The 27,683-nt window shown below is 41.8% G+C and overlaps 1 protein-coding gene across 1 annotated transcript in view; it reads right to left on the bottom strand.

Annotated features, from left to right (window-relative positions):
• Positions 1-27,683, bottom strand: part of LOC311305794 (uncharacterized protein) — a 1,216,100-nt gene that overhangs the window by 418,335 nt on the left and 770,082 nt on the right. The window contains exons 48-50 of the mRNA XM_084433664.1: positions 19,008-19,181; positions 4,375-4,548; positions 3,967-4,140 (exon numbers count right to left, since the gene is read on the bottom strand). Coding sequence (XP_084289790.1) covers positions 3,967-4,140; positions 4,375-4,548; positions 19,008-19,181 — 522 coding nt within the window. The remainder of the gene's footprint in view (positions 1-3,966; positions 4,141-4,374; positions 4,549-19,007; positions 19,182-27,683) is intronic.

The following is a 27,683-nucleotide window of genomic DNA, read 5'->3' as shown; positions in this document are numbered from 1 at the left end:
ACGACACCGGACCAGTCACGCTCATCACTTCTGGCAATTACACTGAAACATTATCATTTTACATCCTGGACTCCCCCCTGGCTCCCATCGTTTTAGGACACCCTTGGCTTATCAAACACAACCCCAGAATCGATTGGCAACAGCGGACAGTATTGGAATGGAGCACTAAGTGTCATGAGTCTTGTCTTGTGTCTGCCTGTTCGTCTGTTTCTGTTTCTGTGTTTCAGGAGGAGGCAGTGAATTTATCTAACGTGCCCACGGAGTACCTGGACCTGAAGGAAGTGTTCAGTAAGTCTTGGGCTGCGTCTCTACCTCCGCACCGTCCCTATGACTGTGCAATAGATTTAATGCCAGGTAAGACTCCGCCGAAGGGCAAGTTATACTCGCTCTCTGTTCCAGAGAGGGGGGCCATGGAGAAATACATTTCTGATTCTCTAGCAACGGGGTTCATTCGTCCTTCCTCTTCTCCAGCGGGGGCGGGGTTCTTTTTTGTGGGGAAGAAGCACGGGTCCCTGCGACCTTGCATTGATTACCGAGGGCTGAATAGCATCACGGTAAAGAATACTTATCCTTTGCCGTTGATATCTTCAGCCTTCGAGAGGTTGCAGGGAGCGTCTATCTTCACAAAATTGGATTTACGCAATGCTTATCATTTGGTCCGTATCAGGCAGGGGGATGAATAGAAGACTGCTTTTAACACCCCCAGAGGGCACTTTGAATATTTGGTTATGCCGTTCGGCTTGTCCAATAGTCCTGCAGTCTTCCAGGCGCTCGTCAATGACGTGCTGCGAGATATGGTCGATCAGTTCATATACGTCTACCTGGATGACATATTGATTTTTTCAACATCTCTCCAGGAACATGTGCAGCACGTCCGACGAGTGCTTCAAAGGTTGCTAGAGAATGGGCTTTTTGTCAAGGCGGAGAAATGCGATTTTCATGCACAGTCTGTTTCTTTTCTAGGTCACATTGTGTCGGCTGAGGGAATACGCATGGATCCTGAGAAGATTAAGGCTGTGGTAGAATGGCCAAGTCCAGATTCCCGTAAGGCCCTACAGCGGTTTCTGGGGTTCGCCAATTTCTACAGGCGTTTTATTCGCAACTTCAGCCAACTAGCCTCGCCTCTGACCGCCTTGACCTCCCCCAGAACGACGTTCAGGTGGTCAGACGCAGCTGAAGCTGCGTTCACCAAACTGAAGAGTCGCTTTGTTTCGGCTCCCATCCTCACTACCCCTGATCCATCACGTCAGTTCGTGGTGGAGGTCGATGCGTCAGAGGTGGGGGTAGGTGCAGTGATATCCCAGCGTTCTCCCACAGACGACAGAATGCACCCATGCACGTTTTTGTCTCATCGTTTGTCCCCTGCAGAACGCAATTATGACATTGGTAATAGAGAATTGTTGGCAGTCAAACTAGCATTGGAGGAATGGCGTCACTGGTTAGAAGGGTCAGGGGTACCTTTTATCGTCTGGACCGACCACAAGAATCTGGAATATATTAAGACTGCTAAAAGACTGAACTCCAGGCACGCTCGGTGGGCACTTTTTTTCGGACGTTTTGATTTTGTTCTCTCGTACCGCCCGGGTTCCAAAAATGTCAAACCCGACTCTTTATCGCATATTTTTGACCGTTCCGAACGCCCGTCTACTCCCGAGTGCATTTTACCTGAGAGTCTATTTGTCTCAACACTCGTATGGGAGGTCGAATCGAAGGTCAAGAGAGCCTTACAAGGGGTAACGCCCCCGGCCGGTTGTCCACCAAACCGCCTTTTTGTACCGGAGTCAGTAAGGTCCGACGTTATTCAGTGGGGGCATTGTTTCAACGTGGCTTGTCATCCAGGGGTTAGTCGTACCAAGTTTTTGGTTAAACAACGATTCTGGTGGCCACTTATGGCTCATGATGTTCACGATTTTGTATTGGCTTGTTCAGCTTGCGCCACTGGTAAGACTTCCAATCGACCCCCTGATGGGCTCCTTCAACCGCTGCCAGTCCCTTCGAGACCCTGGTCCCACATTTCGCTAGATTTCATTACCGCCCTCCCACCCTCCCAGGGTAACACGGTAGTTTTGACCGTGGTGGACCGGTTCTCGAAGGCGGCTCATTTCATTCCCTTTCCCAAATTACCCTCAGCCAAGGAGACAGCGGTGGCTGTCGTTGACCACGTCTTTCGCTTACATGGCCTCCCGATAGACGTGGTTTCCGACAGGGGACCCCAGTTTGTGTCCAAATTTTGGCAAGAATTCTGTAGATTATTGGGGGCGACGGTCAGTCTGTCCTCCGGGTTCCATCCCCAGAGCAATGGTCAGACTGAGAGAGCCAACCAAGATTTAGAGAGAACATTACGATGTCTGGTCTCTAAGAATCCTACTTCATGGAGTCAACAATTGTCTATGGTGGAGTACGCCCACAATACAATACCAGTGTCATCTACGGGCCTGTCTCCGTTTGAGTGTAGTGTAGGTTACCACCCACCAATTTTTCCTAGTCTGGAATCCGAAGTCGCGGTTCCCTCCGCCCACGCTTTTGTCCAGAGGTGTCACCGCACATGGACTAGAGCCTGTGAGACTCTACTCCTAGTGGGGGCGCGCACCAAGGTCAAGGCCGATCGCCACCGGTCTAGACCTCCCGTATATGTCGTCGGTTCCAAAGTGTGGCTTTCAACAAAGAACATTCCTCTCCGGTCCGTCTCGAATAAACTTGCTCCCAAATTTATTGGCCCGTTCACTGTCACCAAGATTGTTAGTCTGGTGGCAGTCCGCCTTAACCTTCCTCCAGCGTACAGGAGAGTTCATCCCGTGTTTCATGTTTCCAAAATCAAGCCAGTGTTTTATTCCCGTATTAATCCGCCAGCCCCGGTTCCTCCACCGCCGCGTCTCGTAGATGGGGAACCATCATATTCGGTAAACCGTATTCTGGACTCGAGACGGAGGGGACGCGGATTCCAGTACTTGGTGGACTGGGAATGTTACGGTCCGGAGGAGAGAAGTTGGGTACCTGCCCGAGACATTCTGGATCACTCCCTCATTGATGATTACAATTGACAGGTAAGGGAGTCTGGGGACGCCAGGAGGCGTTCCTAGGAGGAGGGGTACTGTCACGGTTTGTAAATTCACTGTGTCCTTCTTGTCTCGTGTCACTGTTGTTTACATGTGTGTGGGTGTGCTCGAGTGGGCAGTTCCACTCGCGCTCAGTTATCAGCGCTCCAGCTGATTCCCATCATCTCATCACCATCACACAGCTGCAACTCATTCGCGATCCATATATATACTCACTGCTTTTCTCCTCTCATTGTCAGAGCGTTGTTTGATGTCCGTGTCTGAGATCCTGTGTTGCTCGTTGGTGTTCCTGTTGCGTGTTCCTGCCTGTTCATTGTTTCACCGCTCACGAAATCACCTGGATCACTTCTTCAACCGGACTTTTCATCACTTCTTCTGCACTGACCATCTAGTCCCTGCGTTGCAAGTTGCTGTGTGTGCTGGACTGTTTGTTTGTGTGTTCAAATATTATTTGTGCTTCAATTACATTAAAATCTCTACAATTAAATTAAATTACAATTAAATTTCTTGCATCTTGCTTCCATCATCCTTTACCATGACAACAACTGTCCGACATCAAATGGAAAACATAATGTAAGCGGAACGAAACTGAGCTACTCGTTTCTGTGTGGTTGACGGACCGTTTTTTATCAGTTTGGACCAAAGCAGCGCGAGAAACATTGAAAGCGCAAAGAAACATTGTGCCATGAATGAACTATCCAGTGTCCACAGATCAGCATTATTCACCATGGATTTACTGTAGTAACACTAACTGCAACTATGGAAGTTTGGCAGGAATAGTAGGCTAATGCTTGAGATCGCACCAGATCACAAAATACTCAGTTTGCACAAATACAATGTTAAAGTGTTTTAGTTTAAACTGTTGAAGTGATTTTAAGCATTTTTATTCTTGTATGTGAATGTGACTGACCTCAATCTCTCCAGTTTACAGTGTGAATCCTTCAGTACGGCACATAAGTGCTTCACTCCAGAGTCTCCTAGTTTATTCCCGCTCAGCTCCAGCTCTCTCAGGTGTGACGGGTTTGATTTCAGAGCTGAAGTCACATCAGAACAACCTTCATCTGTCATATCACAGGAGCTTAACCTACATTAGCAGAGAGAGAGAAGAAAATAAGACAGAAGAAAAGAAAACTCTTTATTCTGTAAAGTCACATCATCTTCATGAGCAAATAAAACAGAGAGAGGAAGAGAGATCTTCATCTTTATATCACCAGATCACAAAATACTAAGTTTGCACAAATACAGTGTTACAGTGTTTTAGTTTAAACTGTTGAAGTGATTTTAAGCATTTTGATTCTTGTATGCGAATGTGACTGACCTCAATCTCTCCAGTTTACAGTGTGAATCCTTCAGTACGGCACATAAGCGCTTCACTCCAGAGTCTCCTAGTGTATTCACGCTCAGGTCCAGCTCTCTCAGGTGTGACGGGTTTGATCTCAGAGCTGAAGTCAGGATGAGACTCTGTTCCTCTGTAATTCTGCATCTATACAGACTGAAGACAGAAAGAGAAAATGACTCAGATCTATGATGATCAACTAACGTGTTCATCTTCATCCAGCAGACTTTTGCTGACAAATAAACAGGGATATCAAGGTAAAGGTAACATGGAGAAAGACTACACATTGTTCATTTAAATATACTACCAACACTGTAACAATACAAAGGTTGAAATTGTTGATGTATTCATGTTTACACATTCATTTCATTTCATTTTTAAAGGGTCATGAAACCCCAAAACACATTTTTTGATGACGTGACGCGTGACCTTTCCCACGTGATGATGTAATACGTGGCACATCTCAGAGATGGTACAAGACGGGCATTTGTGGTTAAAAAGTGTATATATATATATATATGTATATGTATATATATGTATATGTATATATATATATATGTATATGTATATATATATATACAGTGAGGAAAATAAGTATTTGAACACCCTGCTATTTTGCAAGTTCTCCCACTTGGAAATCATGGAGGGGTCTGAAATTGTCATCGTAGGTGCATGTCCACTGTGAGAGACATAATCTTAAAAAGAAAAATCCAGAAATCACAATATATGATTTTTTAACTATTTATTTGTATGATACAGCTGCAAATAAGTATTTGAACACCTGTATATCAGCTAGAATTCTGACCCTCAAAGACCTGTTAGTCTGCCTTTAAAATGTCCACCTCCACTCCATTTATTATCCTAAATTAGATGCACCTGTTTGAGGTCGTTAGCTGCATAAAGACACCTGTCCACCCCATACGATCAGTAAGAATCCAACTACTAACATGGCCAAGACCAAAGAGCTGTCCAAAGACACTAGAGACAAAATTGTACACCTCCACAAGGCTGGAAAGGGCTAAGGTGAAAATGCCAAGCAGCTTGGTGAAAAAAGGTCCACTGTTGGAGCAATCATTAGAAAATGGAAGAAGCTAAACATGACTGTCAATCTCCCTCAGACTGGGTCTCCATGCAAGATCTCACCTCGTGGGGTCTCAATGATCCTAAGAAAGGTGAGAAATCAGCCCAGAACTACACGGGAGGAGCTGGTCAATGACCTGAAAAGAGCTGGGACCACCGTTTCCAAGGTTACTGTTGGTAATACACTAAGACATCATGGTTTGAAATCATGCATGGCACGGAAGGTTCCCCTGCTTAAACCAGCACATGTCAAGGCCCGTCTTAAGTTTGCCAGTGACCATTTCGATGATCCAGAGGAGTCATGGGAGAAAGTCATGTGGTCAGATGAGACCAAAATAGAACTTTTTGGTCATAATTCCACTAAACGTGTTTGGAGGAAGAAGAATGATGAGTACCATCCCAAGAACACCATCCCTACTGTCAAGCATGGGGGTGGTAGCATCATGCTTTGGGGGTGTTTTTCTGCACATGGGACAGGGCGACTGCACTGTATTAAGGAGAGGATGACCGGGGCCATGTATTGCGAGATTTTGGGGAACAACCTCCTTCCCTCAGTTAGAGCATTGAAGATGGGTCGAGGCTGGGTCTTCCAACATGACAATGACCCAAAGCACACAGCCAGGATAACCAAGGAGTGGCTCTGTAAGAAGTATATCAAGGTTCTGGCGTGGCCTAGCCAGTCTCCAGACCTAAACCCAATAGAGAATCTTTGGAGGGAGCTCAAACTCCGTGTTTTCAGCGACAGCCCAGAAACCTGACTGATCTAGAGAAGATCTGTGTGGAGGAGTGGGCCAAAATCCCTCCTGCAGTGTGTGCAAACCTGGTGAAAAACTACAGGAAACGTTTGACCTCTGTAATTGCAAACAGAGGCTACTGTACCAAATATTAACATTGATTTTCTCAGGTGTTCAAATACTTATTTGCAGCTGTATCATACAAATAAATAGTTAAAAAATCATACATTGTGATTTCTGGATTTTTTTTTTTAGATTATGTCTCTCACAGTGGACATGCACCTACGATGACAATTTCAGACCCCTCCATGATTTCTAAGTGGGAGAACTTGCAAAATAGCAGGGTGTTCAAATACTTATTTTCCTCATATACACACACACACACACACACATATATACACGCACACACACACACATATATATATATATATATATATATATATATATATATATATATATATATATATATATGTGTGTGTGTGTGTGTGTGTATATGTATATATATATATGTATATATATATAAATATATAAATATAAATATATATATATATATATATATATTTTTTTTTTTTTATTTTTTTTTTTTACTTTTTTTTTTAAACATTTTAACAAGTTACAACAACAAACTAAACATTCCTTGACAACCACGGTGGCCCAAAGAAAAAAAATAAATAAAATACATTAAGCATTATACAATAGTAGAATGAAAGAAATGAAAGAAGAAAAAAATATATATATATATATATATTTTTTTATATATACAACAGGGAATAATTAAAAGTTTCACACAATCAGTTCAATTCCCCCTCAATGCCTCAATATACAATAGGCGTCCACCTTTGTATGAAAGTGTCCATTTTCAGTTGGAGTTGGGCAGTCATGTGCTCCATTCTATAAGTTTTTTCTCTCCACTGACTCATTTTGGGTGGGTGTGGTTTCATCCAATTAATTGTAATGGTTTTTCGTGCACATAATAGGAGGACATGCAGAATATATCTCTGGTCTTGACTACAAAAATCTTGGGGTATTCCTTCAAGCAAAAAATACAGGGGAGTAAAAGGCAGATCTACATGCATAATTTTCATAATTCCATCCTTATCAAACTCTTTCCATTTATGACTGTTGATGCCCTTATGACATCCTGTGCATATGTTTACCCACGCCTCATCCTCTATATGATCATTCATTTCAAACTCCCACTTTGTCTTTATATGGAACATATTATCTGTTGAATCAAGCAGTAGTCTGCTGTATATGCGCGACATGTGCTTCTTATGTAATGGGTGTTGTTTGATTATAGTAATGAAATACTGTTCAACATTAGTCGGGGCTTTCTTAATTATTTCCCTTTCCTTATGATTTGTAATATAGTTTCTTATTTGTAGGTATCTGAAAAAATCATTTGATGATAACATAAACTTTTCTTTAAGATCAGAGAAAGAGCGCAATGTACTTCCGTCAAAAAGCTGATCAATCATGGTAAGACCCTTCTCAGTCCATCTTTTAAAAATAGCATCCCACCTAGAGGGTAAAAAAAGTTATTTGAATACCCCCAATTGTTCCCACAACCATAACATATCTGCCATCTTTATCCTTAATGATTCTTTCCTCTGTAAAATAGACAGCCTTACTAATAAGGATGGCAACCCCCCTTTTTCTCCCTTTACCGTAGGATGCACTGAAAACCTGATCCACCCATTCTCTTTTCAACTTCAAATGTTCTTTTTCTGAGAGATGAGTCTCTTGTAACATGGCAACACCACATTTGAATGTCTTGAGCTGATTTAGAATTTTTTTCATCTTTACTGGGCTACCTATCCCCTTCACGTTGTAACTAACACACGTCAAACTTTCCATGGTTATTAGTAAAATTAAATGTTTTTTTTATATTGCCACTTTGGGCTGATCACAAACCAAAAAACAATCAGTGTGTCTAAAAATGTACACATAAAGCATCACTGCTGTCAAGGAAAAGAGAACAATGAACTTGAACATAATTTTGAACTTCGCCACATCCAACTGTTTGCACTTGACACAAAGTAGATTCGTAAAAATAAATAAATAAATAAAAACGGCAAACAGTTCCCGTTTGAAAGTGGGCAGAGAGTTGTGACTAGATCTCTCTGGGGAAAAAGTACACCTTGCGTGTTTGCGACCACACCATTTAAATGGTTCCCTTGAGGGGGTCGCAGCCCAAAGGGCGAGTGTCATCCACTCAATAAGTGTTATTACTTCCGCATTTATTGCCAAAACCATCCATATCAACCAGTCCTAGTGTGGCCACGGCAAATGTCTATCACCATACGGTTTCTGATATATCAGCCCTTCCGTTAACAAATTATAGTTCTCACCTCACGTTCACTAGTCACGATGAAGGGAAGGAAGAAGACCCAAAAAAAAATAAATAAATAAAATTCTTGCTTGTATTTGTTCCTGGAAACAAAACTAAATGATCTGCTCCGAGAAGAAAGCTTTAACATCCGCGTCTGACATCGTTGCTTGATTAATCCTGCGACGACCTCCTCTCCATGTCTGCCACATGGTTTTTGACAGCTCCATCTCCAGTGCGTCACGTTCCCCCATTTGCGTCTTGATACCGAGCTCTTGTAGTGTTGGCAGAGCATCCGCCAATGTAAAGAAAGTTTTGTCACCGGTGGTCAGGCTGATCTTCAACTGTGCAGGATAAAAGTTCCTTCTTCTTGAGTTGTCTAATCATGTCACGCACCTGAGCTCTCCGGAGAGTAGTCATTATCGAAATAGATTCGTCTATTATTATACATGACTTGTTTTTGTACACAGGCCTGACGCAGAATCGCTTCTTTCACTGAGAAATCGTCTCGGGTTACGTATGTAACCCTCGTTCCCTGAGTAGGGAACGAGACGCTGCATCGATACTCGATACTTTGGGGAATGCCTTCGGCATGAAGCGTCTGAAGTCAACTATGGAACTATCCCAATCTTGATTGGTGCAACGTCACCCGTGACGTCGCATGTGACGGTGATCCGGAAGCTACAAAAGGGTCACAGGAACCAGGAAATGTTAGCTTCTAATTGGTCAAAGCAAGTCGTTCTCAGGGGCGCGAAAAGTGTGGCCGAGGGATGCAGCGTCTCGTTCCCTACTCAGGGAACGAGGGTTACATACGTAACCCGAGACGTTCCCTTTCGTAAAGGGAACTCCCGCTGCATCGATACTCGATACTTTGGGGAACAAATACCCACGCCGCCACACTGAGAGAAAACGCCCTGGTGTAAAGCATCTGGCACACTCACGGACGATAGAATGAGTGGAGGGCAGATCCAAACTAGCTTGTCATAAGATTTGGTGCAAGAAGGGGAGGTCTGGAGCCGGAGGCTCGACTGACCTCATGGATGGGAGCCCCAGACCGTAGAAAATATTAGATGAGAGGTGAAAGCAAAAGCGCACCTTGTACTTCAAATATAAGTGGTTTTAGATAACCAACTGTACTCTTAATAAAGGGAATAGCTCCTAACCCTTGATGCATAACTAGATGGACTGACTCCTCTCAGCCTAAGGCCTAATGTAGGAACCTCAAAGGCTACGACCTTGACCATCCGACACATGCGATGGAGGATGGAATACCCGAAGAATCTTAACATTGCCTACAGGTACCTCAGTACCGGGCAAAAATAACGTTGAGTGGCTCCCACGCTAGCAAGTAAGAGGGGGCAGCACCACCACTCTTCCAGGGAGTAAGACGAGCAGGAAGCAGACTCAATAGATTCTCCTATATATACTTATATATCTCAAATATATATTGGTATACCTCACCCACAGGACATGATGGGTGCCAGGGATAACCCATCAGCCTGATGCCAATAGGCTGGATGAAAAGGATTCATCCTCCAATCTACAGGAACATGGAGTTTCAGTGGGAACGTCCTTTCGAGAACACCCTTAGAGGCTTGCGGAGGGCACTGAGGCCGCCACAGAGGCCCTAAGCATGAACAGGAGATCCCGTTAGAGAGCGGGATGGAACACCAGTACTGAAGCCAGTGGGCAGTAATAAACTGGGTTCAATGCCCTCCCTAACTTAATTGTTTAGTTCCTAGTAGAGTGGGGTTCTAGTATGGATGTCCTGACCACCTCGGTGGAAAGGGCAACCTAATTATGGGTGTGACCCCCTCAGGGGCCAGACCCATAGTCTCCATTACTCTGGTCGGGGATGAAATAATGTACCATCAGCCTGAGACAGAAGATCTCTCCTAATAGGAATTTTCCATGGAGAACTCTCCAAGAGACTAATAAGGTCCGAAAACCAAATTCGGGCCTGCCAGTACGGAGCTACAAGGAGTAGTCTCACTCCGTACCTCCTGACCCTTTCTAGAACCCCAGGGAGCAGAGCGATCGGGGGAAAAGTGTACAGATGTGACCTCGGCCACATCTGTACCATGGCATCCAAGCCCAAAGGAGCTGGATGTGAGAGAGAGTACCAGAGCGGGCAATGAGAGTTCTCATGATAAGCGAAACAGGTCAACCTCCGCCCGGCCAAACTCTCTCCATATAAGCTCAACCACTTCAGGGTGGAGCCGCCATTCCCCGGGCCTCAGCCCCTGCCTCGACAGGATGTCTGCTCCCATATTATCAACCCCAGGAATATAAATAGATCTGATGGAGAGAAATTTGTCCTGGGACCAAAGAAGAATTTGATGCGCCAGTCTACAAAGAGGGCGAGGTCTCAATCCTCCCTTGGCAGTTGATATAAGAGACCACCGACATATTGTCTGTCCTAACAAGAACATGATGGCCTCTGAGGTCTACAAGGAAGTGCCTCAGGGCAAAAATACGGCCAACATCTCCAAGCGATTAATATGCAATGTGAGATGATGGTCTTTCCAAGTACCTCGGGTGTAACGGCCCTCCATAACCGTACCCCAGCCCGTTAGGGACGCATCCGTGGTCAGAGTTTTTCTCTCACATGGTGCTCACAAAACCGGGCCCTGAGACAGGAACCATGGTTTCTTCCATACGACAAGAGAACGAAGGCATCTGCGCGTAACTCTGATCGTACGAAAAGGGTTTCCCAGAGGACAAAAACCCTTGTTCCTGAGCCACCACTGCAAGGCCCTCATATGGAGCAGACCAAAGGGTACTACCGTGGAAGCTGCAGCCATAAGACCCAAAACTCCTTGAAAGTGTTTGACAGTGATAGCCTGGCCTAACCTAATACTCTTCAATGTGTTTAAGATAGTATTTATACGAGCAGGAGACAATTGTGCCCGCATCGTGACTAAGTCCCACTCTACTCCCAGGGACGTAGTCCTCTGAAGAGGAGTTAAGGAACTTTCCTTCACATTGAGTCTCAACCCCACACACCTCAGATGACGCAAAACAACATCTCGATGTTGAATTGCTAGTTCTTTTCGACTGAGCCAAAATGAGCCAGTCATCTATAAGATACGGACCCCCTGAAGTCTCAATGGAGCAAGGGCCGTGTCCATACATTTAGTGAAGGTGCGAGGGGATAAGGCTAGGCCGACTGGAAGAGTCCAGAACTGATGCGCTTTTCCCCCCAAAAGCGGATCTCGGAAACTTCCTGTGATAGGGTTAGAAGGGAAAGAGGAGTTAAGGAGCTTGTGGATCTATCAAGACAGACCAGTCCTCGGAGCTGGTCTGACTAACAGTCGGTAACTTGAATCTGAACCCCCTCGGAGGTTGATCCAGTACCATGAGATCCAAAATAAGGCCTAACTCCCCCCCTCATAGGAACTATGAAGTGCCAGCTGTAGAACCCAGGCTCCCGTAACCAAGGAAGAGCCCACTTTGAGGTTTCCTGTGTTAAGAGGGACTAGACTTCCTGTTCCAAGAACCGACCCTGCTCGGGGCTGGCCGACATGTGAACCACCCTTAGTAGATAATATTTGTATATTAGCTCCACTGTAAGCAGGACCCCCTAGGATATATTTTGAAGACCCCTCGGGGTGTCTAAATATGCCATTATGGGGACCAGTCCCTCGAGACTGGCCTCGGCTATAAATTTCCAAATGGCTTCGGTGACCTGAAGCAGCTAACTGGCAGGAACTAACCGAAATATGCTCTCTACAGACCTCCTGAGAGGCGGCGAACTCGACAGGGCCGCAACGTTATCGGGCAGATACTGCGATTTGTGTTCGCTGGAAGCCGATGTGTCCCGAAGCGCCATCGGCGGCGGGAAGCAAACATCGATTTCCTAAGGGCTGCATAAGGGGGCGAGACTCCTGTACTCGCTCTCCTGGGGGAATGCCCATAAGGGTCTGCGTGTTACGACAAGACCTCTTAGTTGAAGCCATCTTAGCCCGAGAGACAGTCCTCAGACCTGTCTTCGGTATGGAGTGCTTCGTGCGAGAAAGTTTCTTCTGGCCCCAAGCCTTATACGGGGGGGCACGAGAGGAAACCTTCTCAAAATATGAGGAGCTGGCGGCTGTCCCATGAGGCTGCCCCCTGGCAGCAACCCCATGAGACCTGGACTGACAACTGGGGATAGCTGATTGTCGCTCTGCCTCCTGAAGCCTCTCGACAACGGATCTTGCCGCGTCGCCAAAGAGGCCGGAAGGTGAAAGGGGAGCATCGAGAAGGAAAGCCCTGTCTTTCTCCCCGATCCACAAGCGATTAAGCCATAAATGTCTCTCTGAGACGACTAGTGCTGCCATAGAACGGCCAATAGCACGGACCGTCTCTTTAATAATACGAAGAGATAAGTCAGCTACTCTATGAAATTCAGTAATACCACTGAGTGAGACCTCCCAGTTATCATCCACCTGCTTGAGGAGGTCAGCCAGATATGCCTGTAATAACCCCATTGTGTGTGGGCATGCACCGGCTCGACCCACCGCCATATATGCTTTCCCTAACAAATTCGATGTACGAGATTTGGAGGGAAGTGTCTGAGCTATCAGGGGTGACGCAATGTCGGGGAGAAAATATTTCGCAAAATATTCCTCAACCCGAGCCATCACCTCATAACCATTTTCATTAGATTCCCTAATGGATGAGTAAATATATACATGGGGGGGAAATAATTGAGATGAAAATGGATTTTTCCACGATCTCGATACCTCAGTATGGAGATCAGTGAAAAAAGGGAAGGCTCTGACACGAAGATTGTGACTGGGTCTGCAGGAAGCGCTCATTCATTTTATTTTTCTTAGTCGCTTCCTGCTTATTATATGGCCATTTAACATTTAATTGAACCACTGCCCAGATTACAATCTCCAGCAACTCCTCACTAACGGGAATATGGGGTGGCGAATCCCCATATCCACGTGATTCAGTGTTGATAAATAATATCTAACTCCTCGGAGCCAGATAAATCAAACGCTGTGTCTTTAACACGGTCGGAAGAAGCCGCAGCGCGGGCTTCCGAACCGTGCGCGAGACCAGTGGAGCTGGTTAATAAACACTGAGAAAGGGTCGCAACCGTCTCAGTATTATATGCCAGCCCCACGTGCGAATCCCATGCATACAAGTAGCGCGCTGCCTCAACAGACGCGGGACCTGATGCACTGGAAACGCGAGCCTGATCTATTTGATCGAATCAAACGCTCTGTCTTTAACACGGTCGGAAGAAGCCGCAGCGCGGGCTTCCGAACCGTGCGCGAGACCAGTGGAGCTGGTTAATAAACACTGAGAAAGGGTCGCAACCGTCTCAGTATCATATGCCAGCCCCACGTGCGAATCCTATGCATACAAGCGGCGCGCTGCCTCAACAGACGCGGGACCTGATGCACTGGAAACGCGAGCCTGATCTAATTGATCGAACAAGCTCAAACGGGAGCGGAGCTTTTTCATGAAAACAGTTTGCACAGACAGCGCCCTCGAGCACCGCTCGTGCATGCTCCACTCCCAGACAAACTACACAAAGCGAGTGTGTGTCACCCTCGCTTAAATAACGTGGGCAAGGGGACGCACACTGCCTGAATAGCTTCTCTTTTATTCACCATAAATAATACTCTTTTCACGGGACAGACAACACCAAATAGAACAGACAAGATGACATAGAGCGCTTGCTGAAGACCAGAAGCTAACATTTCCTGGTTCCTGTGACCCTTTTGTAGCTTCCGGATCACCGTCACATGCGACGTCACGGGTGACGTTGCACCAATCAAGATTGGGATAGTTCCATAGTTGACTTCAGACGCTTCATGCCGAAGGCATTCCCCAAAGTATCGAGTATCGATGCAGCGGGAGTTCCCTTTACGAAAGGGAACCGTAAATTTTACTACTATTGATCTGGGTGGTTCCGTTTCTTTTGGCTTGGGAGCCAGTGCTCTGTGAGCCCTTTCAATTTTTATGTCACCATCGGGTAGAGAGTTTAGAGTTGAAGCGAGTAGTTCTTTTATGAACTCAATTGGATTCTTCCCATCCTCGCTGTTTTCGGGCACTTGGTAGATTCTCAAATTATTTCGTCTCAGCCTGTTTTGCAGATCATCGCACCTGGCAGACAGTTCCACCTCTCGTTGCAGCAGGTATCTAATCGCCCTCCCGTGACGCATCACTGAGTCCTCGCTGTTACTAATACGTTCTTCGGCCTCTATGATGCGCGTTTCCAGCTTTGTTATCTGACCTTTCAACTCTTCAACCGATGTTTCTAATCTCGTCAGCGACTCCTTCGTGCCGATGTGCCCCTGCTGATTTTCCTTTCGCAGTTGTTTAAGTTCACCAACTAATTCCGCCATGGTTACCTCAGAGGAGTCGGAACTAGCCCGCGTCTGAATAGGGCTCAGAGACTTTTTCCTTTCGTCTCTTTCTCTCAAATGATCATGTTTTGCCCCAGATTTGGCATGTCTGCTAGATGAACTCATCTTTAGAATGCAAGATGTATTTTATTTGCCGAGTTAAATTTGTTATTTTAGTTGGTTTTAACAATAAATTCGTGGAGACCACGTTCTCCGATATCTATTCAGTCATGACGTCACCGTCACGCATCGAGTGAAGACAATGGGGTGTGTGCGCGAGCCACACGAGAAAACACTGCATCTGCGCCACTGATCGCAGCGGCAACGAGCACTTTGATCACTTGATTTAAAAAAAACACATTTCAGCTAGTATCTTATTTAAAAAATGAACGAAATGAATGCTATAGCCTACTAATAGCCTACTCATACTATATATATATATATATATATATATATATATATATATATCACATAGCACATCTTGTTTTTGATTTGAACATTGTCTAGAGTTTATCTTATTTTTTATTCAGTGTACACAAGAGTTGCCTATACAGTTTTATCGGTAGATGCTAAGAGACATTTATTTATATATTACCTGCAAACTTTATTTTTTCTTTTTTCTTTGATGGCACATTTTCCTGGCCTTTCTGCTCCCCCCGTGCTAACAGCTTTACAGGGGGGTATGGCTTATCTAAATGAGATGTAAATGAGCCCTATTGTCACTCCCAGCAGGAGAAAGGTGAGAATATTCAGACGCTGTTTTCTCCCCTTTGTGCGTTTTTGAGTGCCTACCTTTAAATGGCCATAACTTCTCCAAATATTATCAGATTTCCTTGTGTTACACATCGTTGGAAAGCTTGGAGACTACACTTTCAGAATATGTGAATAACTCAAAATGCCCCAGAACCGACATGTGTCCTTACTTTCCGTGACTGGTCACATATATATATATATATATATATATATATACCCCCTTTTTTTAATATGTTGGGAAGTTGACCTTCCCAGACAATCCTGAGTAAACTTAGTGTCCCAAGTTTTTTGCTGCAAATGACTGGGCAGTAGTTCTTGGACCGTCACTCACAGCTATTAGTTAATGTGTTTTTTTGTTGTTTTTTTTCCTTCATTTTTACTATGTTGTTTGTCGTTTATTTTTGTTGATTCTTGGTGTTTATGTTTTTATACATTTTTTTCTTTGTATGTGAAGGGGAACTTTGTTCTTATTTCATTTTCAAAATTTAATAAAGAGATTGATAAAAAAAAAAGTATATACTGTATATACATAAACCAAAATACAGCGAATAGTCTTCTTGTCACGCCTACTTTTGAAAGTCAACATTTAGATTATGTGAACTAAGTTAAATGCATTGTAAAGGCCTAGGTCACTCTGGAATAAATCACAACGTGTTTCATGATAAAAACGTGACTTTAGTTTACAGTCCGGAAAATACAGTAGGTTATAGTAAATTATTTCACGGACCCCCTGGCACTTGAGAACTGAAAGCCTCATAAGAAAGCCCTGTCGAGGCTCTTCCCCGGTGCGGGTCGTATCGAGCCATTAGTCTGGGTGTTTGATGAGAAAAAGATGAAATGTAGTAGTTGCAATAAACGCGTTCAGAATCCGTACAACTGCAGCAGCGGAGGACTTTTATTCTGCTGAGCGGAGCTGAGGAAGAACTGATGACGGGACAGTTTGATCTTCGGCTGACAAATCAGAGGAAAGGAGCGTTTCGTTCCCACCTATACGTGTAGAAATCAAATATTCAAGCTGTTTATAAATGTTTCTACCTGAGAACGAAAAGTGAAAAATCAAGCTGAATACCTGTTTTTAGTTTTTTTTGAAAAAATAAAAAGACGAAAAAGGGTGTTTTCTTGTTTTTCTACTTTCAATATTAAATCAAAAAACGAATGAACACACGACACGGTCCGTGTATCATCTGATCATTTCATTTCCTGTTTGGAATGGAATAACGAGAAATGAAAAGACGGATCATTTATTCGGTGTTTCGTTTAGTTTAATAAACGGAAAATGAGATTTCGGCTCGATTTCTAATTTTTCGTTTGTGGTTTACAAATCGGTTTATGGCTTTGATATTTCGTTTGCACATGTGGGTGGCGCTGAAACGCCTTTCATCTGATTGGTCAAACCGCTTCATCTTCAGTACAGCCAGAATAAGAGTCCGTACGGCACACTCACATCCCACTTTAACCCTCTGGGCTTCTTCGCCCGAAAACGGGCGAAAACTTGAACGTTTCGAGTTGTTTAATTTTTTTGCTTCATCGGATGGGGGTGACACTTGGTGACTTTTGTTTTATTACCTATATGAACACACAAAAAAATCAAGGAGATGATTCTGATATGTTAAAGGGTCGTAAAAAAAAAAGTCACACTTAGCTTCCTCCCGCCCGAAAACAGGCGACATAGGAAATGAATGGGAAATACGAAAAAATAGGAAAACTCAGAGAAACTTTTGGTGGTACAAGCTACAGATCAGCCACTGTGCTGAAAAAAAGAGTACAGCAATGAAGGGGTGACACTCTAAAACATCAAGAGTGCAAATAAGACACCCTCCCCCCCACACACACACACCCACACACCCACACACACAAACACACACACACGCAGAGAGAAATGAACTGGTAAGACTGAAACAGCAAATTTTGCCCCAAACTATATAAAAATTATATAATCATAATAACTCCAAAACTATAGCAAGGAGAGTCAAAAGGTAGGTATCGTTTGAAAGAACTCTTTTAAAATTTTTTGAAAATATAAATTACATTACATTTGGACATTGTCCTGCCAAGAAACAGCGGATAAAAGACAATATATATATATAATTTTTATTATGGTTTTTGCATATCATTCTTATTTGTCATGGAATAACTCAGGAAGGAAATAAGGTAGGAGGACAATTCTTTTTTAGTGAAGTCCCCCTACATGTTAGCTGCATCTGGATAAACAATTAATAATTTTTGGATAAAGGAATCAAAAGTTACAGCATTTGGAAAAGAGACAGCCTTTTTGTACAGTCTTTGACACCCCCTCATGGGCAATTTTTTCTCCATGAAGAATATCTTGTCATAAAAGTAATAGATTATGTTAATTTTGGGCTCATTTTAATTGTAATAATATGCTGTAAAAAATGAAGTGCCATTTTCAATTATCTGAGAATGTTTCATGAGCTGTATGATGTTTTTGACACATTGCAGTACATTATTTTATAGATTATGAAAAAAAAGAAATTCTATTTATCAGCAAATAACTCAGCAATACTTAAGAGTTTTTCAAAGTGGATACATTCACTGTAAAGTTCAGACTCTAAGCTTTCAAATGACATCCACTTTGTGTTAATCAAGGCAAGATTTTTTTAAAATATGGTAAAGAATATTTTCGCAGCTAGGTGGCGCCTGCTGGTGGTACACTCGGTTTTAGAGGGATTACTCAGCACTCGTTAGGAGTTAATAAATATAATTAGATGCATTAAAAAGCTGAGATCCTAAGCTTTAAAATGATATATAATTTGTGTTGTTCCATTCAGTGGTTGCTTAGTAATAAAAAAAAATCTTTCCGAATGGGAATAAATCAAATAAATAAATAAAAAAGCTATAGGCAGCCTATAGGCGGTTATAGGACATGACACAAATTAATACATTTTGAAGCCACTAGATGGCGCTCTTCTCACTTGAATTTTTTTTTTTTTTGGCCTGCACTCTATTTTGATGTGAAATGTTGCATTTATTGAAAAATAAAATAAAATAAATAAAATAAAAAAATATATATTAATTCTAATGGAAAAAATAGCTCATAAAAATTATATAATTAATGCAAAGTATCATAAAAAATTCTAAAAATTCTAAATAATAATCAGAAAACATTATAAAAAATATATTTGATTGGTTATCCTGGGAAAAAGTAAAGTAAAATTTTAAGGCTTCGCCCGTTTTCGGGCGGGAGGAAGCTAAGTGTAACCCATTTACGAAGAAGCCCAGAGGGTTAACCCCCTGTGAGCAATAGGGGAAACCCAGAAAGTGCACTGCTATAAACAATGAAACATAAGCCCTGCTGTCTTCAAATAAATAAACTTCAGTCACACTGTAACTGCTGTACAGTATAATGATACTAACTCTAGTTTCTCCAGCTTGAGTTGTGGGTTCATCAGTAGATCACTGAGGTTTTTCACTCCAGAGTCTCCTAGTTTATTCCAGCTCAGGTCCAGCTCTCTCAGGTGTGACGGGTTTGATTTCAGAGCTGAAGTCAGGATGAGACTCTGTTTCTCTGTAATACTGCATCCACTCAGACTGAAGACAGAAAGAGAAAATGACTCAGATCTATGATGATCAACTAACGTGTTCATCTTCATCCAGCAGACTTTTGCTGACAAATAAACAGGGATATCAAGGTATAGTTAACATGGATAAAGACTACACATTGTTCATTTAAATAATATTATACTACTAACATTGTAACAATACAAAGGTTGAAAGCGTTGATGTATTTAGGTTAGTTTACACATTCATTTAATTTAATCTTTAAGGTTCTTTCATGTCAATGTCACCCTTGGTTTGCTCACTGGGTCAAATGTGTTTATGTCGGTTGTTTTCAGACACATTGTCTACTTGCTAAAACTTTACAGTAAGGTTTCATTTGTTGACATTAACTACATTAGTTAACATGAACCAATGATGGACAATACTATACAGCATTTAATAACCTTAAGTTTAAACATTTACCAATACATTTTTAAATACAAAAGTTTTCTGTTAACATTAGTAAATCCCCTGTGAACTAACATGAACAAAGAATAACTGTATAAACTAACATGATCAGATTAAGAATAAAAGTATTTCCTTAAGCAGAAGACAATCAAACAAGTTTTGTAAAAGGTAGTTCATCTGCTTTAGAGCTGCACCGTGAGGCAGTGTCTGTGTATTTTATGGATGGTTCAGCTAAACAGGCCAATAAGAGACTATTAAATACTATTATTGCTTTTAATTATACTAATGTCTAATTAAAATGTCTACAAATGTATAAAACTGATCAGAGATCAGGTAAAACCCACAGACACTTGTTCAATCTCAGTGAATCTGCATGATTCATGGGTTCACAGAGATCATCGCCTCCCAGTGGTGAACCATTGACATTTCCAAACGTTTTGAAACAGTTATGACGTAACGAAGCCTCGTTCACTGAAATCATGTGACTTTGGCAGTTTGACACACACTCCGAACCACTGATTCGAAACAAAAGATTCGTAAAGGTTTCACAGCTTCAGGAAGCGTGTTTCGAAAGTGCCCATCACTAGCGTTCAGTCAACTTACCTTCAGTGGATCTTATTACAGGCAGACACTGATCACAGACTTTTAAAATGCACTTATTCGGTTTTTACAAGTTACAGTATATGTTGCACCAAAATTAGATATTTGTGAAATACAAAGATTAAATTGAAAGCAGTTATGAACAGTTCTGATCCTGATGTCAGAAAAATAAACATTGTTCTGCCTCTACAGAAACTGATATAATTATTGACCCATGATCAAACTGTCTGTCTTAATCAAATATTTAAAGCTTGATATCACCTTTTTAATTTTGTGATATTAACCTGTTAACCTTTGCCAGTGCGCCAGCACACTGAAGCGTTTTTTTTTTTTTTTTTTATAGTTCAAAGTTACTATCAGATTTAATGTTATTACCTTGACAAACTATACATCATTAAAAAGATATAAGACTCAAGTTTCAGTATTTGACCACTATTGTATTCTGAGAAACTTATAGTGACAGTTCTTAATTTGTGTCAGGAGTTAAGAAATGAAAAAATGAGTCGATACCTTTAATATGAATTATGAGCGTCAGCCGCTTTCATTCATAAAAAACTCCTGTGCTGTCGTCATGACAACTCTTGACAAAACAACGTCCCTCAGGGGTTTTAGCTCAAAAATGTGCAGATTTGGAGAAATATTGATAGATTCTCATAGGTTTACATCAGATTTCTGTAGACAGGAATAAAATTTACTGAATTTATACCCAAATGCGTCGATGTAATCATTATGAGTGCTGGATGCTCTGATGTACTGTGTTTTCAATCCATACCAGCAGCCTGAGGGCGCCCTATGCACATTTAAGCTGCGCCGAAATCAAATACTTCACTACTATAGTATGCGAAAAACAGTACGTGAGCAGAGTGGCATGTCCGAAATCATAGAATTCGAAAAACAGTAGGCGAAAAGTACCGGATGACCTACTACTTCCGGCGAGATTCTGAAGTGCGCATGATGGACACTTTACTATCCCATGATGCCACGGGAGAGGAGTTGTCATCGTTATTCGAAAATGGCAGAAAATGGAGACGCGGCTGTTTTCAAGTGTAAATACTTTACAAAACACTTATTGTTTCTTTTGTGGTTAAATTGTATTTGTTTAACATCATATAAGTAAATGACTGACTTGTTAAAAGTTTAAATAATGTAAATCGAGGGAACAATTTTGTGAATTGGCTGCAAAATTGACAATTTTATCATTATTATTACCGAACAGAACAAGCTAATGCCTGTCAGCTAGTTAACACTGTTTTATTTAAACAACGACGTTGTTTCTCAGTTAAATGATAGTTACAAAACTTTTATTTTTTATTTTACAGCAATTTTATTTCTTCTTTACCAGTGTTGATATGTAATATGTGTTGGCTACGTAGCAAGCTACTGTTATAAAGTGTACCTCAACTTGTCCATGTAACATTAATATTAATATAATAATATAGATTGACCATGGTTCATCACTAATGTTAAATTCTGTGCTGATTTTGCAGGGGGCTGATGAACACACCTGTGTTCTTGTAGAGTGGAGTGGCTAATGAAAGAGAGGAAAGAAAAGAAAGAGCGACGAGAGCATGAGGAGAGACGAGAACAGGAGGCCAGAGAGAGGAAAGATTCCTTCAGCTTTTAGAAATAATTGCTAAAAAAAAAAAAATAATAATAAAGAAAACAAATGTTAAACACTCTCTTTCCATTTATTTGTTAGTAAGTTCATTTTGTCATGCTGTTTTAGCAAGTTTTATTACAAAACACTTAATTCCCAGGGATTTACAGTAGTTAGATTGTCAGTTGTAAAGTGTTTAATATGTGGAATTGAGTAATTAATATTTTTAAAGGGTGTGTGCACTTATTTTGTGGCAGATTCCAGATGATTTTTGAAACTAGCAAATTGCAGGTATATCTGAAAAATATGAGTGCCGCACTATAGAGAAATACCCACACACTCCAGACACCTTTAAAATGTATTTGCTTTATTAAGTTGGCTTGAGAAAGCCAACTTACTGAAATCCTATTTAAACTTATTAAGTTGGCTTGAGAAAGCCAACTTACTGAAATCCTATTTAAACTTATTATTAAGTTGGCTTGAGAAAGCCAACTTACTGAAATCCTATTTAAACTTATTAAGTTGGCTTGAGAAAGCCAACATATTGAAATCCTATTTAAATTTATTAAGTTGGCTTGAGAAAGCCAACATATTGAAATCCTATTTAAACTTATTAAGTTGGCTTGAGAAAGCCAACATATTGAAATCCTATTTAAACTTATTAAGTTGGCTTGAGAAAGCCAACATATTGAAATCCTATTTAAACTTATTATTATTTTTCTTCTGACCCTAAAAAAATCTATATCAAACTCCTCCTAGAGCTTTAACTCTACATACTCCAAACTCGGCTCAGACACACAAACTGATCTGACTCGGTATGCTATATCTTTTCAGACTGATCGGACTTACGGTTTTCCTAAAAATGACGATCAAAACTCGAAAAAACTCATTCAAAAACTCCCATTGACTTACATTGGGGAGTTCTAAAAAATTCAAACCGACAAAAATTTAAATCTAAACACCTTGAAGACTAAACCAAACTGCCGTTCTATATACTATATGAGCCATTGAGACTCATTTAAACTAATAAACTCTAAACTATAAACACTTATAAACTAATTAACTTATAAACTCATGAATTCATAAACTTATGAACTCTTAAACTCATAAATTAATAAACTCTGAACTCTTAATCTCATTTAAACATAAACTCTAAACTGATTTAAACTTATAAACTCAAAACTCAAGAACTCATACACTTATAAACTCATCAATTTATACACTTATAAACTCTAAACTCAGACACACACACTGAGTTTATGAGTGAGTGTGTGAGCGAGTTAGTGGGTGTGTGTGTGTGTGTGTGTTTGTGTGTGTGTGTGTGTGTGTGTGTGTGTCTATCTAACTTATTTATCTATCTGTCAAACTTCAAACTACTGTAAACTACTGTAAACTTCAAACCACTATAAACCTGTTAAGTTTAAATCTTCCAGCTCCCAAGCAACTCCATAGCAACCAAACTCGAGTACCCTAGCAACCGTTTTGTAAGACCTATATCTCTGTATCAGAACATCGTATAGAGATGAGGTTTGGCTCTTTTGACTCATGCTAGCAAACATCACTTCCAACATACTACACATGCTAGCAGTGAATAGCTACATGCTAATAGTGATTAGTTAAGTGTTAAATCATGCCAAGATCATGCTAAGAACTCTATAAAAACTCCATAGTAACCATCTGTGACAACTACCAGCCACCTAGTAACACCATATCAACCACCCTGAATACCTTAGCAACCGCCTAGCAACACCTAGCAACCACCCATAACACCCTAGCAACCACCTAGCAACCACCCAAAAGACCCTAGCAACCACCTAGCAACCACCCAAAATATCCTAGCAACCACCCAAAACACCCTAGCAACCGCCTAGCAACCACCCAAAAGACCCTAGCAACCACCAAAAATATCCTAGCAACCACCCAAAAGACCCTAGCAACCACCGAAAATATCCTAGCAACCACCCAAAAGACCCTAGCAACTACCCAAAATATCCTAGCAACCGCCTAGCAACTACCCAAAAGACCCTAGCAACCACCCAGAACACCCTACCAACCGCCTAGCAACCACCCAGAACACCCTAGCAACCACCCAAAATACCCTAGCAACCACCCAAAAGACCCTAGCAACCACCCAAAATATCCTAGCAACCACCCAAAAGGCCTAGCAACCACCCAAAAGACCCTAGCAACCACCCAAAACACCCTAGCAACCGCCTAGCAACCACCCAAAAGACCCTAGCAACCACCCAAAATATCCTAGCAACCACCCTAGCAACCGCCTAGCAACCACCCAAAAGACCCTAGCAACCACCCAAAACACCCTAGCAATCGCCTAGCAACCACCCAAAAGACCCTAGCAACCACCCAAAATATCCTAGCAACCACCCAAAACACCCTAGCAACCGCCTAGCAACCACCCAAAAGACCCTAGCAACCACCCAAAACATCCTAGCAACCACCCAAAACACCCTAGCAACCGCCTAGCAACCACAAAAAAGACCCTAGCAACCGCCTAGCAACCACCTAAAATATCCTAGCAACCACCCAAAAGACCCTAGCAACCGCCTAGCAACCACCCAAAAGACCCTAGCAACCACCTAAAATATCCTAGCAACCGCCTAGCAACCACCCAAAAGACCCTAGCAACCACCCAAAATATCCTAGCAACCGCCTAGCAACCACCCAAAAGACCCTAGCAACCATCAGAAATATCCTAGCAACCGCCTAGCAACCACCCAAAACAGCCTAGCAACCACCCTAAAGACCCTAGCAACCACCCAGAACACCCTAGCAACCACCCAAAATATCCTAGCAACCACCCAAAACACCCTAGCAACCGCCTAGCAACCACCCAAAAGACCCTAGCAACCACCCAGAACACCCTAGCAACCACCCAAAATACCCTAGCAACCACCCAAAACACCATAGCAACCACCCAAAATACCCTAGCAACCACCCAAAACACCCTAGCAACCACCTAGCAACCACCCAAAAGACCCTAGCAACCACCCAAAAGACCCTAGCAACCACCCAAAACACCCTAGCAACCGCCTAGCAACCACCCAAAAGACCCTAGCAACCACCCAAAATATCCTAGCAACCACCCAAAACACCCTAGCAACCGCCTAGCAACCACCCAAAAGACCCTAGCAACCACCCAAAATATCCTAGTAACCACCCAAAACACCCTAGCAACCGCCTAGCAACCACCCAAAAGACCCTAGCAACCACCCAAAACACCCTAGCAACCACCCAAAACACCCTAGCAACCGCCTAGCAACCACCCAAAATATCCTAGCAACCACCCAAAACAGCCTAGCAACCACCCAAAACACCCTAGCAACCGCCTAGCAACCACCCAAAATACCCTAGCAACCACCCAAAAGACCCTAGCAATCGCCTAGCAACCACCCAAAAGACACTAGCAACCACCAAAAATATCCTAGCAACCACCCAAAATACCCTAGCAACCGCCTAGCAACCACCCAAAAGACCCTAGCAACCACCGAAATATCCTAGCAACCACCCAAAAGACCCTAGCAACTACCCAAAATATCCTAGCAACCGCCTAGCAACTACCCAAAAGACCCTAGCAACCACCCAGAACACCCTAGCAACCGCCTAGCAACCACCCAGAACACCCTAGCAACCACCCAAAAGACCCTAGCAACCACCCAAAATATCCTAGCAACCACCCAAAACACCCTAGCAACGCCTAGCAACCACCCAAAAGACCCTAGCAACCACCGAGAACACCCTAGCAACCACCCAAAAGACCCTAGCAACCACCCAAAACACCCCAGCAACAGCCTAGCAACCACCCAAAAGACCCTAGCAACCACCCAAAATATCCTAGCAACCACCCAAAACACCCTAGCAACCGCCTAGCAACCACCCAAAAGACCCTAGCAACCACCCAAAACATCCTAGCAACCACCCAAAAGACCCTAGCAACCACCCAAAAGACCCTAGCAACCACCCAAAAGACCCTAGCAACCACCTAAAATATCCTAGCAACCGCCTAGCAACCACCCGAAAGACCCTAGCAACCATCAGAAATATCCTAGCAACCGCCTAGCAACCACCCAGAATACCCTAGCAACCGCCTAGCAACCACCCAGAATACCCTAGCAACCACCTAGAACACCCTAGCAACCACCCAAAATACCCTAGCAACCACCCAAAAGACCTTAGCAACCACCCAGGACACCCTAGCAACCACCCAGAACACCCTAGCAACCACCCAAAATACCCTAGCAACACCATAGCAACCACCCATAACATCCTAGCAACTGCCTAGCAAAAAAACGTTCTGCTCCAAACTTTTCTCAAGCCAACTTAAAGTTTGTCTCGACGAACTTTCGCATCTAGTTAAGTTGGCTTGAGAAAGCCAACTTACTGATATTGTACTTAAACTTATTATTCTTCTGAGACTAAAAATTTCTATATGTAACTCCTCCTAGAGCTTTAACTCTACATACTCCAAACTCGGCTCAGACACTCAAACTTTTCTGACTAAGTGTGCTATCTATTTTCAGACTGATCGGACTTACGGTTTTCCTAAAAATGACGATCAAAACTCGAAAAAACTCATTCAAAAACTCCCATTGACTTACATTGGGGAGTTCTAAAAAATTCAAACCGACAAAAATTTAAATCTAAACACCTTGAAGACTAAACCAAACTGCCGTTCTATATACTATATGAGCCATTGAGACTCATTTAAACAAATAAACTCATCCATCTATCTACTTCAAACTACTTTAAACTTTAAACTATCTATCTATCTCTTTTTAACTAATCCATCTTTCTTTCTAACTTATCCATCTTTCTTTCTAATTAATCTATCTTTCTTTCTAACTAATCCATCTTTCTTTCTTTCTTTCTTTCTTTCTTTCTTTCTTTCTTTCTTTCTTTCTAATCTATCTATCTTTCTTTCTAACTTATTCATCTTTCTTTCTCTCTAATTAATCTATCTTTCTCTCTAATTAATCCATCTTTCTTTCTTTCTTTCTTTCTTTCTTTCTTTCTTTCTTTCTTTCTTTCTAACTAACTAATATTTCCTTCATTCTTTCTAACTAATCTATCTTTCTTTCTTTCTTTCTTTCTTTCTTTCTTTCTTTCTTTCTTTCTAACTACTCTCTTTCTTTCTTTCTTTCTTTCTTTCTAACTAATCTTTCTTTCTAACCTTTTTATCTTTCTAACCTATCTTTCTTTCTTTCTTTCTAACTAATCTTTCCTTCATTCTTTTCTAACTGATCTTTCTTTCTTTCTTTCTTTCTTACTACTCTTTTTCTTTCTCTTTCTTTCTTTCTTTCTTTCTTTCTTTCTAACTTATCCATCTTTCTTTCTTTCTAATTAATCTATCTTTCTTTCTAACTAATCCATCTTTCTTTCTTTTGTTCGTTCTTTCTTTCTTTCTTTCTTTCTAACCTTTTTATCTTTCTAACCTATCTTTCTTTCTTTCTTACTAATCTTTCCTTCATTCTTTCTAACTAATCTTTCTCTTTCTTTCTTTCTTTTTCTTTCTTTCTTTCTTTCTTTCTTTCTTTCTTTCTTTCTTTCTTTCTAACTACTCTTTTTCTTTCTTTCTTTCTTTCTTTCTTTCTTTCTTTCTTTCTTTCTTTCTTTCTTTCTTTCTTTCTTTCTAACTTTCTTTCTAACTAACTAATCTTTCCTTCATTCTTTCTAACTAATCTTTCTCTCTTTCTTTCTTTCTAACTACTCTTTTTCTTTCTTTCTTTCTTTCTTTCTTTCTTTCTTTCTTTCTTTCTTTCTTTCTTTCTTTCTTTCTTTCTTTCTAACTAATCTTTCTTTCTAACCTTTTTATCTTTCTAACCTATCTTTCTTTCTTTCTAACTAACTAATCTTTCCTTCATTCTTTCTAA

Source organism: Rutilus rutilus (assembly GCF_951802725.1).
Source record: "Rutilus rutilus genome assembly, chromosome: 1".
Taxonomy (NCBI): domain Eukaryota; kingdom Metazoa; phylum Chordata; class Actinopteri; order Cypriniformes; family Leuciscidae; genus Rutilus; species Rutilus rutilus.
This window is presented reverse-complemented; position numbering and strand designations above follow the sequence as displayed.